Below are 16,029 nucleotides of genomic sequence, written 5' to 3' on the forward strand. Positions count from 1 at the left end.
TATCTGAGACTCGCGGAGATGTAATGTAGATCTCATAACATCCTGATTCGAGTGCTTCGGCTGCGCTTCTGGAAGTTAGTTCTACTGCCGCCATGGAGAGATGCAAAGTTTCAAACATAGATTATAATGATCACCCCTTGAGTAATTCAGAGAATTAACGAAGTTGAAGTGCTCGAGGAAAATGCATTTGACTCAGACTCCAGAGTCGAATCGGTTCGAACTAGACTATTCTAGTCGAGGTGTGATGTGACGGGTCATTATGTAATGTTGTACTGTGACATAGTCTTGCCGGTTGTATTACATAAACCGGCTGACAGTATTTAGTTCTGCTACCCGTCCGCACCACGATTTACCCCGCGGATCCGTGCAAACGTTACCATAGTTCACGCCCTAATTGACGGCGCAGTCACTGTAGTCGCATCTTAATACACTGCATGGTTCAGGACTCCAGGCAAGTAAGCATGCATACATCTTATTATAACAATTCTCGGACTACATCGCAGTATTATAATCTTCATTCCCAAGGGCGCGGCCTCTATACAGCGCTTTGGGTGAACGGCACCATGACTTTCCCCAAAGTAAAACTCTCACTGTCAAAAGCCCTCGGCATCATGAATAGTCACCACGGATTCAAACACATCACCATGTGTCTTCATCACAGCTGTGGGGAGAAGACAAGATCATTTATTGATTGCTCAGGCGGCCCTGTTTTTTCAACTCATGTCAAGAACAGTTTCTCACCGTATCAGGGCTGTTGCTCAGACATACAGCTTTTCTTGTCGCGTAACGTGATATGCTGAGCTTACAGATGGAGAGTTTTGCGTATATATAATGTGGAGAGCTATTATGATTCTCGTAACCCAGCTTCCTTTCATTGACAGGATGTACTTCTTTGCTTCGCTTCTATTCTCAGGAGCTGCGATCGCTGTTGCGCAGGCTGGAGAAGCCAAGCGCGACGCAAGTCAGCCCTACTTCGACATATATCAAGGTCCAAACGAGCAAGATTCGATCATCAATGATCCTTCTACTCAACTGGATTACACCCTGTCTGGGGGAGAGGCGTAAGTTAGCTACTCCTCAACCGTACTTCACAAATAACAAGTATGTTGTATGCAGATATCCCAACCCGTACATGGCAGACAGACTAGGAACGACTGGCCCTCTTCTGATTTCGTCCACTAACCTGGCAAGGAATTTCCTTGGAATAGCGTCGATCTTTCCTAATATACATCTCAGATCGAATCACTGGCTCACTTTGTCCGTGAGAGAGTGGTAAGACACGCAGGATTCTCCGCAATACCACTGCTAATGAGCTCTTTGCAAAGCCTGAGCGCACTATCCACGCAAAAGGCGGAGGTGCTCATGGTTGGTTTGAAGTGACCACACCTGTGGGTGCGAACTATTCGATGGCGACAGTCTTCTCGGAGGTTGGCAAGCGTACCCCAGTCACTGCCCGGCTTTCTACAATTGCCGGTAATCTGGGCAATGCGGATACTGTTCGAGATCTGCGAGGGCTCGCCTTTAAGTACATGAGCTAGTTTGGTATTGCCGCCACGTGCTCAACGTGTTGTTGTTTCTAAACTTAGGTTGCGCACAGAAGACGGAATCTTGGACTGGGTAAGCGTTTATCGTGTAAGGGTGCCTCCTGAAGCTAACATACCACAAAGGTCTTCTTAAACCACCCTGTTTTCTGGCTTCGCGATCCAGCAAAATTCCCTCGTTAGTATAACGAATCCCTCCATGACTTGTCATATTGAATATGCATACAGACTTCATCCGTTCTCAGAAACGCAACCCTCAGACAAACACTGTGGATTACAATGTATGTTTCCCTCATGATATCATTAGCAGTTCACTCATCGTACACCCCATCAGAATTTCTGGGGTGAGCGACAAATCAGCCACTTCGATGTGCAGGCTTTACATTTTTTTAGATTACCTTTCCGCGAACAATGAATCAATCTACCAGGTACCTTCCGCCACCAGTCAAGTGATCATCTTTGCTGACATCAACCTGTAATAGGTCATGCGTACCATGTCTGACCTCGGGACTCCTTACGGGTTCAGGTATGCATCTCATGAAGTATGCGTGCTTTCTTCTTTACTCACCAATCCCTAGGCATATGAATGGCTGGAGTGGCAATACATTCCGCGCTGTGAAGGCAGATGGCTCGTGGGTTTACATCAAGTAGGCGGTCTCTGATGTGCTTGGTGTCTTCATCGTTGACACGGTCCAGAACCATCGCAGTGACGGATCAAGGCATCATGAACAACACTAATGCCGAGGCCATCGTGCAAGCTGGCGTGAGCCCCGACTTTGGCGTCCAAGATCTTTATGACTCCATTGCAGCTGGAAATTACCCCAGCTGGACAATTTACTGGCAAATCATGACGCCTCAACAAGCCGAGAATTATAAATGTCTGATGCCTGGTCTTATCTAGTCTCTTTAGGACGATGCTAACATTTTCTCTCAGACAACATCCTAGACCTGACCAAAGGTACGTTTTACTGTCCTCAAACTATATTCTTGACACTCACATTTCTATTTCTAGAATGGCTCGTAGAAGATGTACCTTACCAGGAAATTGGTCGAATCACCCTTGTTCAGAACCCGTACGGATTTGTGGTTTTCAATGTTTATGCGCCACAACTAACTTCTTCTCTCAGGACTAATCATTTCGCAGAGGTTGAACAAATTGGTTTTGACCCTGCCAACATGGTTTGTTTTTCTAAAGATCTGCGAACTAACAAGGCTAATTTCATCTAGCCTTATGGTCTCGAAGCTTCCGCGGATCCCACACTGCAAGCACGATTGTTCGCTTACGCTGGTACTATAGTTACTTTCTGACGTAATTTTGAAATCTTCTACTCAACTTCCTCCATCCAGATGCCCAGCGATACCGCACTGGAGTTAACGGCAGACAACTCCCAGTAAGTAGCATCGTGTGACTCAGTCCGGTCGTGCCTAAAGCTGCGAATGACAGATCAACTGCCCTCTCAATCCTGTCGGTTCGTAACTTTTCTCCATCGTTCTGCGTGATGCTAAATCGAGTTTATCCAGCGAATTTCTTGCGTGATGGTGCCATGAACTTCAACAACCAGGGAAATCGCCCGAACTTTTGGTCGCAGCAAGATCTTCTTGGGCTTGCTCCTCGGCCGTATAATGACGACAACCACACCATTTGGACTGGCGGCGCTGTCAAGTACCTTAGCACACCCAGCGAGATAGATTTCGATCAACCAAGGATCTTCGTACGTAGCAAATAGCACTATTCGCAATTTGCCTTTGAATCGCTGATTGAACCATGACAGTGGAATGGTCTATCTGAACGTGATCAAAACAACTTGATCTCCAATGTCATCTGGCATCTTGGTCAGGCCAGCGACATTGCTATTCGCACCAAGCAGTGCCAGCTCTTTCAGCATGTGAATGAGACTTTAGGTCAAGCCATTGCGATGGGAGTGAATGTCACTCTGTAGATAACATTACTGCCTTTCCGTCTTTGCAGCTACTTTCATATTGGTGGATCAGATTTCTTTCTTGGCCATTTCTATTTATTTGTGGAGCTTGACAAACTACAGGGTCCCACCGTTTTACGATACTGTTGGGGCGGAACAAGGGCGGAATACTTCCAGGGCAACAATTAGAAGTTTGCCACTTTTAACAACCTCCCCAAACCGCGACTATCGCACATTTCTTTTGATACCTTGTAGTAGTTATAGAGAAAATAACAATAAATAAGAAGTAATGCAGCATGATGTGTTGGATGTAAAATAGTACCCGATGCCGGCTCATGCTTGAGATTATAATTGGGCAGACACTATTGTTATTCGACAGCCACTGAGTGTGCATGCGGTGGTGTCCACTGACAGACCCCTCAGTGTTATTGAGGAGTATTTCACCCGACCAAGATATTGTAATAAGAGGGACCTTTATTTATCCAGCTCCACAAGTAAATAGAAGCAATAAGACAAAATAAAATGAAATCTGGTAGATCTACTATCCACATGAAAGTAGCTGCAAAGATCTATTTATTACATAACTCCATTTAATATGCATACAAAGTCGAGTTCTAATGGGAAGCACATCTACTTTTACAAATTTGCACAAGAATCAAATATTGATAATCATCTTCGGATCAATGGAACCAATTTGTCGAATATGTATTGCATAGGGACTTCGGTATAGAATGATGAACTCCATGCTTGTAACGCCTGACACCAAGTCAGACAGCATTATTCAAAAATATGGGTGCAGAGCTAGCTAGGGAAGACTGTAGCTCCTGGAGCCATTTTCATCTTCCCCTAGCAAAGGTGAGTCGAAAACAATGTTGCAAAGTGACCAAAACATACTCCAATGTCCCAGCTGTACAAAATCCAGACTTCGTGGGCGCTCTTGTGCAGTTGTGTAAGTAGTGAGAACGAGCAAAAACGTCTGCTTGGTTGTAAGCAGATAGTTTTTTTTGGGGGGTGGAAGCACTGATAGTGACTCCAATCTGTGTGAGGGTGGGTGGACAGCCTCGTAGCCTCAGACCTAGCAGGTTCGGGTACCAACCACCTGGGCCCAGTAGTGCTGCCACGGTCTGGTCCAGAACCATGGTTCAAACCAGACTTTTGGTCCGGTTCTCTGCGGTTCGGTCCACGGTTCTCACACCAGCCAGAACCGGACTGCAAAATGGTTCTCGGTTCTAGGTCTTCCCCAACGGTCCCGTTCTGGTTCGGCCTTGCTGAACCATTCCGAACCGTTATCGACTTCGACTTCGACTGTGACAACTTCGGTCTCCACGCGCATGTCAAACTGTTGTCTTCGGGATTTGCACTATTCGTTAATCAGGCTACCTTTAGCCTTTTTAAAGGTAAGTACTGATCAATCAAACTCTCACATGACGTCTTGCTGACAACAACCCAGATGGCGCATCGTTTTCCTCGAATCTGTTTTCCATGACACCCGCCTCCACAGCTCCCTCACAACCGTTCTTCTCCCTCACTTTTGCCCGTCCTGTTTCGGATGCAATTCCATCACTTCTTGGAATTGGTATGCATCCTTCGTCTGTAGTTCCAGATCCCTCGAAAATCCAGTTTATTGTCACAACATTGTCTATCACAAACAGAATATATGGTGCACTGGGCATAAGCCCAGCCTCGGACGGTAATTGTTTGTATTTTATTCACCTCAGTTCGTAATTGCCAAGCTGACTGTCTGTTAGACTATGTCCCTTGTACGACACCGCTCAACATGACCATTACTCTCAACAGCCAACCTGAGCTACCCATCCACCCACTTGACCTCACCAGTGGGACATGGTCCTCGACATGTCCTCAACGTTCCTTTCATGCACAACGTCTACACCATGCTTGCGTATGAACCCCCACCCTTTAACATGTCTGTTTACGCCAGAATCTGCAGGCTATAGTGTCAATATAATATATCATCTTACTGTAATTAAAGTAAATTCGTGATATATCCCTGCCGTCAGGCTAACACACAAGGCAATGATATATCACTCACAGTGCGCTGATATATCACCTGTTGCGCCGTTACCATTGCGCATTTGGCTGCGCTATTGTTAGCCTGTGCCTGATCACAGTCAGATTTGGGCTTTGCATACCTTCAGCTGGTCGGAAATCAGCAGGAATCTAGATCTCCACCTTCTACATGCTTCTTACTCAATCACTTTGTCCTATGCGTCATCAGCGTCATCGCTCACTACTATTTACAGCTTTGCATATCGTAACAGTGATATATCACTTGCAACTTGACTTGTTCGATTTTCAAAGTGCGTGCTCACGTGATCTTTAGTTGAACATTTTCATTAAGTGTCTCAACTAGAGACGTTTCAAATTTCAGTGTGTTCACATTTAAAATCCTATCCAAGACGTGTAGCTACCGCCCCATACACACCTCTTTTTTTCAAAAACATCTCAAGTTGATTGAACCACGTGATCGTGCGCTCTATTCCCAAGTACACAAGGTAACCGTCACATTGAGCAAATGAGCGTTGTCGCAATAACTACATGTACTACATTACAATTATGACGCAAAGTGAAATAGAGTATAGAGCCGTATGTACAACAAGATTTTTTTCATTTTTTGGACCTGTTGAACATCAATATTGAGTGAGAAAAAATGGAACAGAAAACTGGAACACGCACTTTTTCACAGCGACTGCGATAGATCCTGCTTTGCGCTTGCGTTTGGAAGTGATGTCATCCCCAATCTTATTGGCATCTTCAGCTCTTGTTGATGGTCATATTGCACGCACTGAGCGTCTCCCAGGAGCAGTAGAGACTGAAGGAACACTTCCTGCAGGAATTAAGGTGTTTGTTGTAGTGGGAATTGAAGTGGTGTCTGTGAGAGGTGCGGGTGCGCTGGAAATGGGCAGAAGTGAACGCAAGTCTGTGAGAGGTGCAGGTGCACTGGAAACGAGCAGAAGCGAATGCGAGTCATTGTCAACTGCAGTGGAATGTTCCAAGCCAGGCGAGGGAGTGACATTTTCTACAGGAGTACTGGAGATAGGTAGAACTGAATGCGAGTTGGTGGTGAACAAGCTAGGTAAGGGAGTGGCAGAGACACGTGGAAGGCTGTCACCTGTGTCAGCAGGAGGGAGTCGAAGAGACTTGGACAAAGATGACGGGACAGCATTCAAGCGTGATCTGCAAATGCGGGGTGGGGTAGATGAATCATTCACCATCAAGCTGTTCTGGCCCTGCATGGGTGACTCGATAGATGATCTAGGAATGGCTGGAGGAGTGATTATGCCTGGCAGTGTAATGGCCGGAGGAGAGTTTATGACTGGCAGTGTAGGTGTTTGCATGTTCCGGATTTGCCACCACTCACCATGTGGACCATCACTTGCCAGTGGACAAATTGTAGCAAGAAATGCATCAATATCGGTGTCGCAGACAGGAAAATTGGGGTCCATCAAGGATTCGACAGGGACAGGAGTATGTGTGTCGTTCTGGGTGTTTGGTGATGCGAAGTCAGGAGGTGCTGGGGGAGATGGGTCAGGAATCATCATAGGAGATTCGACGGGGACAGGAAGAGATGGTTCTTCTGGGTCATGATGGGTGTGCGCTTGAGGAGGAGATGGGCTGGGAATTGGCAAGGACGAAGATGATGTGGTAAAAACACGTTGCAGATGTTTTTCAAATGGCATAAGATACTGCTCGTGGAAATCTGGGTTGGCAGCCTTGAAACTATGCCCATCTTGATTTTTGCTGTGGTGATAACTGTAAGAGTAAGATGAGATCAAAGTTGGGATATTGACGAGTCTGTGTGCATACCTTAGTGTCATGATATCGCCTGGACACATGGGGTCAGCACCCCCCATAACTACGGAAAAATGCCAGCCTCCTGTCAGTTTCGCCAGGTCATCGCAAATCTGTCCCAGAACCATCGGCAGCTCTTGGATAGCTCTATACATCAGACGATTAACATCAATGAACAGTCGCTGCCAAGAAAAAAACAAACAAACCTGTATATTTCCTCTTTAGTGCGTGTATCTGATACAATACTTCCTAGTCTTCTGGAAGCATTGATCTTTGCGGCCTCCTCACGAATCTCTGCCTTCACTTCTTCTGGTTCAGCTTCAAAACAATTGTGGATGTGCTTTTGCACAATCGCAATTCGGTTCTTGGCATCAAGCTGGTTTTCCTGAATGTCGTCCTCGACCAGCGGCTGTACTTTCATTTTGTAGTAAGTTCTTGAATAAACTTCGATATCCTTCAAGTCGCGAACACTGCGAGCACGCTGACCCAGTAGTTGAGCAAAAGCTTTACTTGTTGATGTGCTGCTAGGTGTTGTTTTACTTTTGGCATTGTTGCGGAACCATTCTTTTAATTTCTGCTATTATCTTTAGTTGGATACTCTTTCAGGATCACCTGCAGTGAACTTACTTTCCGCCGGATTTCATTTGCCCCTTCAAGCTCGGCTTCCTGTTCTGGGGTGAGTGGCAGTAGAACACTCTCGTCACCGTCAGGGATACTGTCGTCGTTCTGATGATCAACTTCGTCCCGTCCATGTGGAGGATTACCAGTGGGTTCCCAATACTTAAAGCGTTCTGGAAAACGGCTAAACCATTTTGGAGACAGCAGCTCATAGAAACGAGTTAATTTTTGTTCTTTTTGCATCTTCAGAAACTCAGGTAGTTCATTTTGAAGCCACTCGAGCTCTTGTGACGTAGTCCACCTCCGAGGCGCCATTTACTACTAATATCAGTTAGTCTGCCCCACCCTGTCATGATAAATATAACACACCAATATGTTTGAGTTCGTCCCCTTTGGTCAACGGGTGAGTTATTAATTGTCAGCGACCCAAAATTCAACTGAGGCATCGTTTTTCTCCAGCCAATCATGATCTCGACGGCCTTTTCCGAGGCTTCTAGGCGAGTCCAATTTTCCCAGTTTCTCACCACCCTTAGCTTCCCAACCAGCCTTTTTTTCACAGACATGAACCAAGACAATGGGCCCATTAAATGTGAATGTCATGGGCGCTGTGTACAAATGCTACCGCACCCATGCTTCACAATTGAGCAGTTTTTACAGGCTATCTATCTTGTGCAAAGCAGACGAGGTGAGTTGTGACTTAGTAGCATCGCTCTTGCTCTGACAAATTTCAATAGTTGGTCCATTGACCTCGTCGCAACCCTGACAATGCAGACTGCCTGGTTCACGCCTTTCATTGCAGATGCTGTATATATGGTTAGTGATTTTAATTTACATTCAATGTCATGGTCTCATTTATGCACATGCTGCACAGCCAAGCCAACTCAGGAGGCTGGATTACAAGCAACATCCAAAGACATGTCAGATACCAAAGCACCGGAAGCGAGTGATCCGTCGAAGAGTGACGACACTCAATACCATGCGGAGTCCCCACAAGTTCACACTTACTATGAGAGTAGTGATGAAGAATTTTCTCCTTGCGAGTTTGGCCTTCTGGAGATTAGTGAAAGGACTCATGAGGATGCGCCAGACTGTGATATAGAAGAAACTCCTGGACATGATGCGGAAGAGGCGGACAATGCATAATCAGTGTTTTAGTAGTAGTTTTTTGTCGGCTGTGTGTATATACTGTCAATGTCACAGTGTTCAAGTTCGAGATCTACAAGTAAACATGTTGAATTTTTGAGATTGTCTTGTGAATGGTCAGTGGAATATTCAATTCCTTTGGTGCAGGTTTCGGTCCGACTGTATGAGTGAACAAGGGACTAGTTCCTATCACTTTCATTCAACTCGATTAACTCGATCACATCTCACATAGTAGACTCCAAGAGTGATACATTCATTATTTCAACAAAACTGACTGTAAGCTTTACTTGGTTGTTCGAACCATTTAATGCAAAGGTGTGATATTGATACTGTAGTGTCAATTCGATGCATAAGAGGTTTGGTCCTACAAACACCCACACTCAACTCAAAGGTTCAAATGTTACTTCTTTTCAATTTTCAACCAACACTAACACTACCACTACTAAACTGAAAATGGTCCGACCCGCTATTCATAAAACAATGGAGGCAAAAATAGCTGCTGCACGTGAAAAGCGAGCGCGCTATTACGCCAAGTAAGTTTAGCCTATGTTATTGTTTCCGATCAAGTTCCTAACCAATCACGGTAAGACATAGAGACACAATTCTGAAGAAACGCCAAGAGCTCCGTTCCTCCAAAAGCAAGGAGGAACAGGCAGAGGCAAAATTCTCAAAAGACCTCTGCAAGGCTCTGGCAAAAGCCTTGCCGACCAACACTGAAGATGAATCTGAGTCAGAGCCAGACGATGATTCCCATCACTCATCGGAAAGCGATGAATATCAGCCGTATGTTTGTTTATAAATAGACGAAACACAGCATAATTAACATACACAGATCTGATCTCCCGGAATGCTTACTTGCCATCAAACACATCAAGGATCAAATGGTGGAGTTGATCGGCAATGACCCGATCACATTCACCAAGAACATTTTACTTCTCTATACCGAGAGTCTGCTCGTCGACAACTGCTCAACCAAGGGGGATGTCACTATCATCGAAGATGCTATGTCAAAGGTTCAAAAGCTTTTCAATGATATGATTCCCATGCAAGATCAAATACTAAATTTTTGTGGTATCTCGCCCGAGTGGCATGCCACAGACTCAGTCACGCGTTTCTTAAGGACTGTACTTGCTTATTTAGAGGACATCTTGAGGCTGGTTTTGTTTGAAGGCACTTCGGGACTTGCGGAGGCTCAGTTTTTGGGGGAGCTGTTATACCAGAAAGGCGTTAGGATTTGATTGATGTATGTAATGTTATGTTTGTAACGTGGTGTGCACGCTGTCAACAGCCCAAACAGCACACAACGCAAAAACACCTTGCCAACTGTGAACATTTGAACCCCCATATTTTGCCCATATTGTTTTCATTTTCTCTATGGTAAACTACAGAAACAGGCATCACGCTGAGCTTGAGCGATACCGTCAGGAATTTTATGCTCATAACAGGGCAGCACTGCGTCTAGTGGCAAACAACATCTTGGAAGCAAACCGTGCCAAGGAACAGCAAAGGCATGCTAGCTTTGAGCAGAATTCGATTGGTCACCTTTCTGTGTCCACTGCCTACTATACAGTGTCTGATTCATCAAAACGATGCTGGGAAGAAGACACAGTAGTCAACTATTCAACTATCAACGAGTTTGATTATTCCGATATCCAACCTAACACTGATGACTATTTCAATGAAATTTCTGAGGAGCCCATCAGACGGAAACGAACAGCAGGGGTACTATTGTTGCCTGATGATTTGTTTAAATCTGACTGTTGATTTTTATAGGATGATCCTTTGCGTGTTTGGCATTCTGACGCTGAACTTTTTCTCGAAGAATTCATTTGTTTGGAGGGCCGTGGAAGTGACACTCGGGATACCTGCTTCTGTGGCAGTGATGAATCACCATTGTATAGATGCAGGGATTGCCATGGTACTGAACTCGTGTGTCGTCAATGTGTTCTACACACACACCAGTGGCAACTATTTCACCGAATTGAGGTATGTCAATTTTTGATTCAACTCTCTGATAACATATTCACAAGATGTGCTGCAGTATTGGAATGGTTCTTTCTTTCAAAGGACATCACTCAAATCCCTTGGCCTACGCATTCAACTCAGACATCGCGTCGGCATTCAATGCAACAACCCAATTCCCTGCTTCCAATGACGATTTCGTCGTCATTGATGTCGATGGTGTTCATGCCATTGGGCTGGATTTCTGCGGATGTGAAGTTGCTCAACCTCACGTCACCCAACTTTTACGAGTCCTGCTTGTTTCCCACAACAACCGTCAGGCCCAAGACCGCTGCAACTTTCCGTGCACTCGAATACTTTCAAATCCTATCTTTTGAGTCGAAGTCATCTGCCCTCGAGTTTTATCACACTATCGTACATTTGACCGACAATACAGGCATCCACATTCCCAAGGTATGTTTGATTCAAGCTTATCTACCAGAAAACTAATAAGTAAATTCAGGATCACTATGAATCTCTTCTACGCATGATGCGTGAATGGCGTTTCTTGAAGCAAATGAAACAGTTTGGCCAGGGACATCATCCCGAAAGCATGACTGCCACGCAACCTGGTGCATGTGCGGTGCTGTGTCCGGCTTGCCCCCATCCCAGAAAGAACTTGCCTGATGAGTGGGTAAATGCTCCGCCTGAGTCAAAGTGAGTTTTTAATAGGTTCATTGGTTTCGTTCCTTACAAGTTTTTGTTTGCAGATTCTTATATGCACTTTTTGTAGCAATCAATGCCAATTTCCGACTCGCTCGGCGTAATGTTTCGTCAGACACTGTCGATCCTGGACTCAATCATGGTTACACATTTTTTGTCGAAGAGACAGCATTCAAGTCTTTCCTCAATTTGCATGGACACATAATTCAAGAGGTGAGTTATAACTATCGAAGAAGGATGATTGTTAACAGAGTTTACTTGGAAAAGCACATGTTCGAGCCACAACGCAGTCAATATGGCTGATACAAAAGCATCCCGCGGTCTTGCAGCAACAGGAGCTGGTACCATTGACTGCGCACAACATAACTTCAAACAGCCAAACTCGGTTGGTGACTTACAGAAAGGTGAAAGGTAAGCTTTTGCGCAGAACATGTGGTATATGTTTTAAACCAATTCACAGGTACATCAATATGGACTACATATTTTTTTCTAGCATGCTGTCGGCATCTACCCTCCAAGTCATCAATATTTCCTACGACATTGCATGCCAATGGAGCAAAAAGCTCTGGACGCGCATGTCCGCATTCCCTCAGCAGTACCACCTGGATCACAACTCCAAAACTATCACCTTTCTGGTTCCAAAGTTCCACCTCCCCGCGCATGTCTTGAGCTGTCAGACAACATACTCATTCAATTTCATCAAGGGGGTCAGGAGAACTGACAGTGAAGCACCAGAATGTGGATGGGCCGATATCAACCCAGTCGCCACTAGTACTCGCGAGATGGGTCCTGGCTCAAGGCGTGACACCCTCGATGACCACTTCAACGACTGGAATTGGAAAAAGGTGTGCTTAATGGGTATGTCATGCAGCTGCAACTGTTGTTATTCTAATTCATTAAATTTAGGTAAAACTCTTACACGCAAGGTCAAGGCTGCCTTGCCTGAGCATCTTGAACGCACCCGTTGTAGAGACTCATGCCTCTCATTGTGCAATATGGCAGTTTTCACTGGGGAGTACATGGCACGAACTTGTAGCATCACTCTGTGTGCTACCTGCAGCTATCTCTATATGAGGCGCAGCTTTCCCGCGCAACGCGCGCCATGCGCGCGTACCTTTCCCGCGCTTCACGATGTATATGCGCGCGCGCTTTCCCGCGCTTGAGCGCCCTATAGCGCCAGCCATCCGGAAGCATCCATCCACTGTCCACCAAGTTCCCTAGTGCGTATATTTCCATTTCTCACATTTGCATATCGTTCCATCTTTATTTTTATCATGGACCCTTACTTACATATATCTTTACATACCTTACTCGGTAGCGCTTCGGCTCCGCATGACAGCGCTTAGGCGCCATACTTAAGCGCCAGCAGTACATACTTACTGACTCACTTACTCTCCCACCAGAACGACAGAGGACTTACTGGTTACTACCCACTATTTACCTAGCAGAACATAGTAGAAATTTATTTGTTTACACCTCGCATCTCTCTTCTCTTGTCTTACATCATATCATCACTTAAGCAAACTCACTCTTTCTCTCTCTCATATCTGTATACACGCGCACGCATTCCCGCGCTTCGCGCCATACACGCGCGCATTCCCGCGCCTTGCGCGCACCTGCGCTTTCTCGCGCTTCGCATTGGCCAACCAGTAGCGCTTTCAGCGCATACCTCTAGATCCTTGCTGCACTCGCTTCCCCTTTAGGGTCGAACACACTTGTCGTCTCAAGTATAGCAGACTAGGCAACGCACGACCTTACAACAATTATAGATACAGTCAGGAGCATTGTTCGTGCCTCACAGAATCGTTGAACCTTCACCGTGACTTAAATGAGTTTGAGGCGGCACTCGATCCCACCCAGTTAGCTTCTTGGAAGCGCAACATCGAGGCTTGGGAGTCCGACCATTCCCAACCAAATCCCTTCGAACTCAAGGTCACTAGTAAGTTTTTTCTATGTGTGTGATTATAACTATTCTAATCCAGTACTTCAAGCTGTCACCCAAGCATCAGTTCGTTTAGCGTTGTCAAAGGCCGAAAGTGACGAAATGGAATGTGGCACAATTATGGCTCTCCATGACGATGTATCACCGTCAATGCTCATTTCGTCAGGGTTGGAACTTGAAGATCAGCAGTAAGTCAATCATTCTTTGTTTTTCCAATTGTTCTGAACATATCCCAGGCGGCGTCTTGAGTTTGAAGGCCATAAAATCGGACAACACGCCACAGATTCTCAGCAGGCAACTCTCTTACAACGCATCAATTCCCTCCGCCGATGCATTGATACGTGGTCGCGTGTGCAACTGCTGTATATGCCATGCGTGTCACGGCTGCGTTCGTCTGACAACATCGCTATGGAACTCAAAGTCCATAACATCAATCTACTTCTCCCCTCAGCAATACCTACTAGTCTACCCTGTGAGCACCGCTTGCTGGAGTTCAAGTGGGTTTTACGGGAAGCACAGGCAAACGATGCTCTAAACGACATTCACAATGTTGTCAATTTGAAGTACCACCTATACAAGCACAAGGACGCATTTATTCAAGGCCAACGTGCAAATACTCGAGCAACTGGCGTGATCAACAATGCCGACAATCAAATTGACACCCTCGCTGCCAAGTATAATGCAGCAAGGGATGCGCTCATCAAGCTGGCACCGAGGTTACAGAAGGACAATGAGTGGCAACTCACTCTCAAGCCACTTGATCGCACAAAGGATGCCGTTCCTTTGACACAAGATGATGGGACCACTGTTGGCCAGCAACGAGTGTCTTGGATTTGGAAGACGCCTGGTGTCTCCAACAATGCTGAATATGGCCTACAGGACTGTGAGTATGAGTAATTTAAATATGCTTTCGCTAATTAATCTGTCACAGCTTTGCGTGTTGAATGATGTAAGGCCAGGGCATGAGCACATCGATGGGAAGAAGAAGTGCAGTTGCTGAATGAAGAAAGGAGGCGGGTGCTAGCCTTTTTCGAGTGGCAAGCTCTCTGGTGGGAGGCGCAGAGCTCACAGCGTGCTTTTGGGTCACCTGAGGCTGCAGAAGGCACAGCTGCATATGCACATCGCCAGGCATCGCTGCGGCGAAGGTTAGCTTCCCATTTCAAGCTTATGTGGGAAGGTATTTAATCCTGGTAACATACTATCGTTTGTTTTCGCTATGTTTTCACTATGTTTTGCAATTCATTTCTTGTGCTTCGAACATCTTAATTTAGGAACTAATATTTGCAATGACACAATGACATCTTCGATTCCCTGATTGCCTAGGTCACTTCAGTCGCTGAGAAGATCTGAATCGTGAAACACGATCAAGCTGCAAGATCGTGATCGTGTCTATAAGCAGACAGGATGTATAGTACTGGTACATGATGATATATCATTATGGCCCGCGGTGGCCCGTGGTAAGCCAACGCCACTGATATAACATGGTCAGGTGTTAATCAATGTAATTGATATATCATTCCCCCAGGGTATTGTGGAATCCGACCAACACTCGGACTTATGGGACTCACGAATATAACTCAAGCACTTAATGAGTTTAACAACGTGTGCATCCTCAATCAGCCACTTGGTGGAGACAAGGAACTATCATCTTGAATGAGAGTGCGCTCGGTGCGTGTACAATGTGGTTATGTGAGGTTCCGGACATGAGCAGTCACGTCTCCCTCATTACTCGTATTCTGCGCTAACGTCTTGTGTTTGTTACACTAGCAGCAGCCGAGACACAGGGAATATATGTGACCCCAAAATATTTCAATCGAGCTGCAAAACCCCGACCTCTCAGCTCCTCCCACCACCACCGACAGCGGTTCTATGTAAGGCATAGGAACACTCATGGGAGCCAATGAACTTGTGAGCATATGCGATCCGGAGGGCGTCAGGACTGTACAGGTCACGCTTGTCAATCCCCTCATGCTCTATGGTATCTACATCCGCTTCCCAACACTGCTATCATTAACATACCCTGTATTCAATTGTCTAGTCGTCCTCTACCAATTGAGCCATGTCATTGGAGTAGCTACTCGATGTGTAAACTAGTATTTCAGTGTTTTTTTTTCGTGCTGTAGTGGTTGGGTTTGGCAGGGACAGGTGCCAGGGGTCCTGCAGAGGTGTTCGAGGTCTTAGATAGTCATATATAGCATGTCTTAGGGTTAGGTTCAATACATCTCTTCCACCAGCATCTGCTGTGTGTTTGCTTGTCTGAGGCTTTGCTTTGGCTTTGGCCATTTGCTGCCTCGGGCCTTTGCTTTCGAGGCTCTCGCTGCAGTCCTTGTCTTGTTCTCACATCTCGGAGGTTTTAGCCTCGTGTCTGCTGTTCTCTCGCTGGTGTCAGAGT

General features: G+C 45.7%; 4 protein-coding genes across 4 annotated transcripts; 3 read left to right on the top strand and 1 right to left on the bottom strand.

The window, feature by feature from the left end:
• Positions 1-339: 339 nt before the first annotated feature.
• On the top strand, positions 340-3,755 carry F5147DRAFT_716093 (catalase-like domain-containing protein). The gene is made up of 20 exons (XM_041438579.1): positions 340-1,061; positions 1,117-1,186; positions 1,237-1,272; positions 1,326-1,525; positions 1,587-1,617; positions 1,668-1,719; positions 1,770-1,822; positions 1,876-1,885; positions 1,935-1,969; positions 2,024-2,067; positions 2,120-2,188; positions 2,238-2,419; positions 2,476-2,499; positions 2,554-2,614; positions 2,669-2,720; positions 2,769-2,829; positions 2,889-2,932; positions 2,986-3,010; positions 3,063-3,253; positions 3,314-3,755. Exons 1-20 carry the CDS (start codon positions 832-834, stop codon positions 3,479-3,481), a joined length of 1,638 nt encoding a protein of 545 aa, XP_041288295.1. The 5' UTR covers positions 340-831; the 3' UTR covers positions 3,482-3,755.
• Positions 3,756-4,649: 894 nt separating this feature from the next.
• F5147DRAFT_656516 (uncharacterized protein) lies at positions 4,650-8,203 on the bottom strand (the record flags this gene model as incomplete). The annotated part of the gene is made up of 11 exons (XM_041434121.1): positions 4,650-4,820; positions 4,885-5,099; positions 5,352-5,409; positions 5,511-5,610; positions 5,791-5,827; positions 5,904-6,012; positions 6,265-6,590; positions 6,840-7,231; positions 7,286-7,417; positions 7,477-7,844; positions 7,898-8,203. The coding sequence occupies 11 exons, from the start codon at positions 8,201-8,203 to the stop codon at positions 4,650-4,652; spliced, it is 2,214 nt and encodes a 737-aa protein (XP_041288296.1).
• A 1,308-nt stretch (positions 8,204-9,511) lies between these two features.
• On the top strand, positions 9,512-10,269 carry F5147DRAFT_778217 (uncharacterized protein; the record flags this gene model as incomplete). The annotated part of the gene is made up of 3 exons (XM_041442094.1): positions 9,512-9,564; positions 9,626-9,814; positions 9,864-10,269. 3 exons carry the CDS (start codon positions 9,512-9,514, stop codon positions 10,267-10,269), a joined length of 648 nt encoding a protein of 215 aa, XP_041288297.1.
• A 136-nt stretch (positions 10,270-10,405) lies between these two features.
• Positions 10,406-14,822, top strand: F5147DRAFT_747542 (uncharacterized protein; the record flags this gene model as incomplete). The annotated part of the gene is made up of 12 exons (XM_041439961.1): positions 10,406-10,753; positions 10,805-11,017; positions 11,073-11,144; positions 11,285-11,446; positions 11,496-11,689; positions 11,743-11,908; positions 11,949-12,106; positions 12,189-12,553; positions 13,497-13,634; positions 13,678-13,825; positions 13,874-14,520; positions 14,605-14,822. The coding sequence occupies 12 exons, from the start codon at positions 10,406-10,408 to the stop codon at positions 14,820-14,822; spliced, it is 2,829 nt and encodes a 942-aa protein (XP_041288298.1).
• Between the last annotated feature and the right edge of the window lie 1,207 nt (positions 14,823-16,029).

The sequence above is a fragment of the Suillus discolor genome, assembly GCF_016758755.1.
Source record: "Suillus discolor strain FC423 chromosome Unknown F5147scaffold_68, whole genome shotgun sequence".
Lineage (NCBI taxonomy): Eukaryota > Fungi > Basidiomycota > Agaricomycetes > Boletales > Suillaceae > Suillus > Suillus discolor.

Bases quoted from the DNA above. Each gene is read 5' to 3' on its own strand.
- F5147DRAFT_716093 (XM_041438579.1), top strand. From the start codon at position 832: ATGTGGAGAGCTATTATGATTCTCGTAACCCAGCTTCCTTTCATTGAC. The intron at 1,970-2,023 runs GTACCTTCCGCC...AACCTGTAATAG, and splicing joins ACAATGAATCAATCTACCAG to GTCATGCGTACCATGTCTGA. The intron at 2,721-2,768 runs GTTTGTTTTTCT...AATTTCATCTAG, and splicing joins GTTTTGACCCTGCCAACATG to CCTTATGGTCTCGAAGCTTC.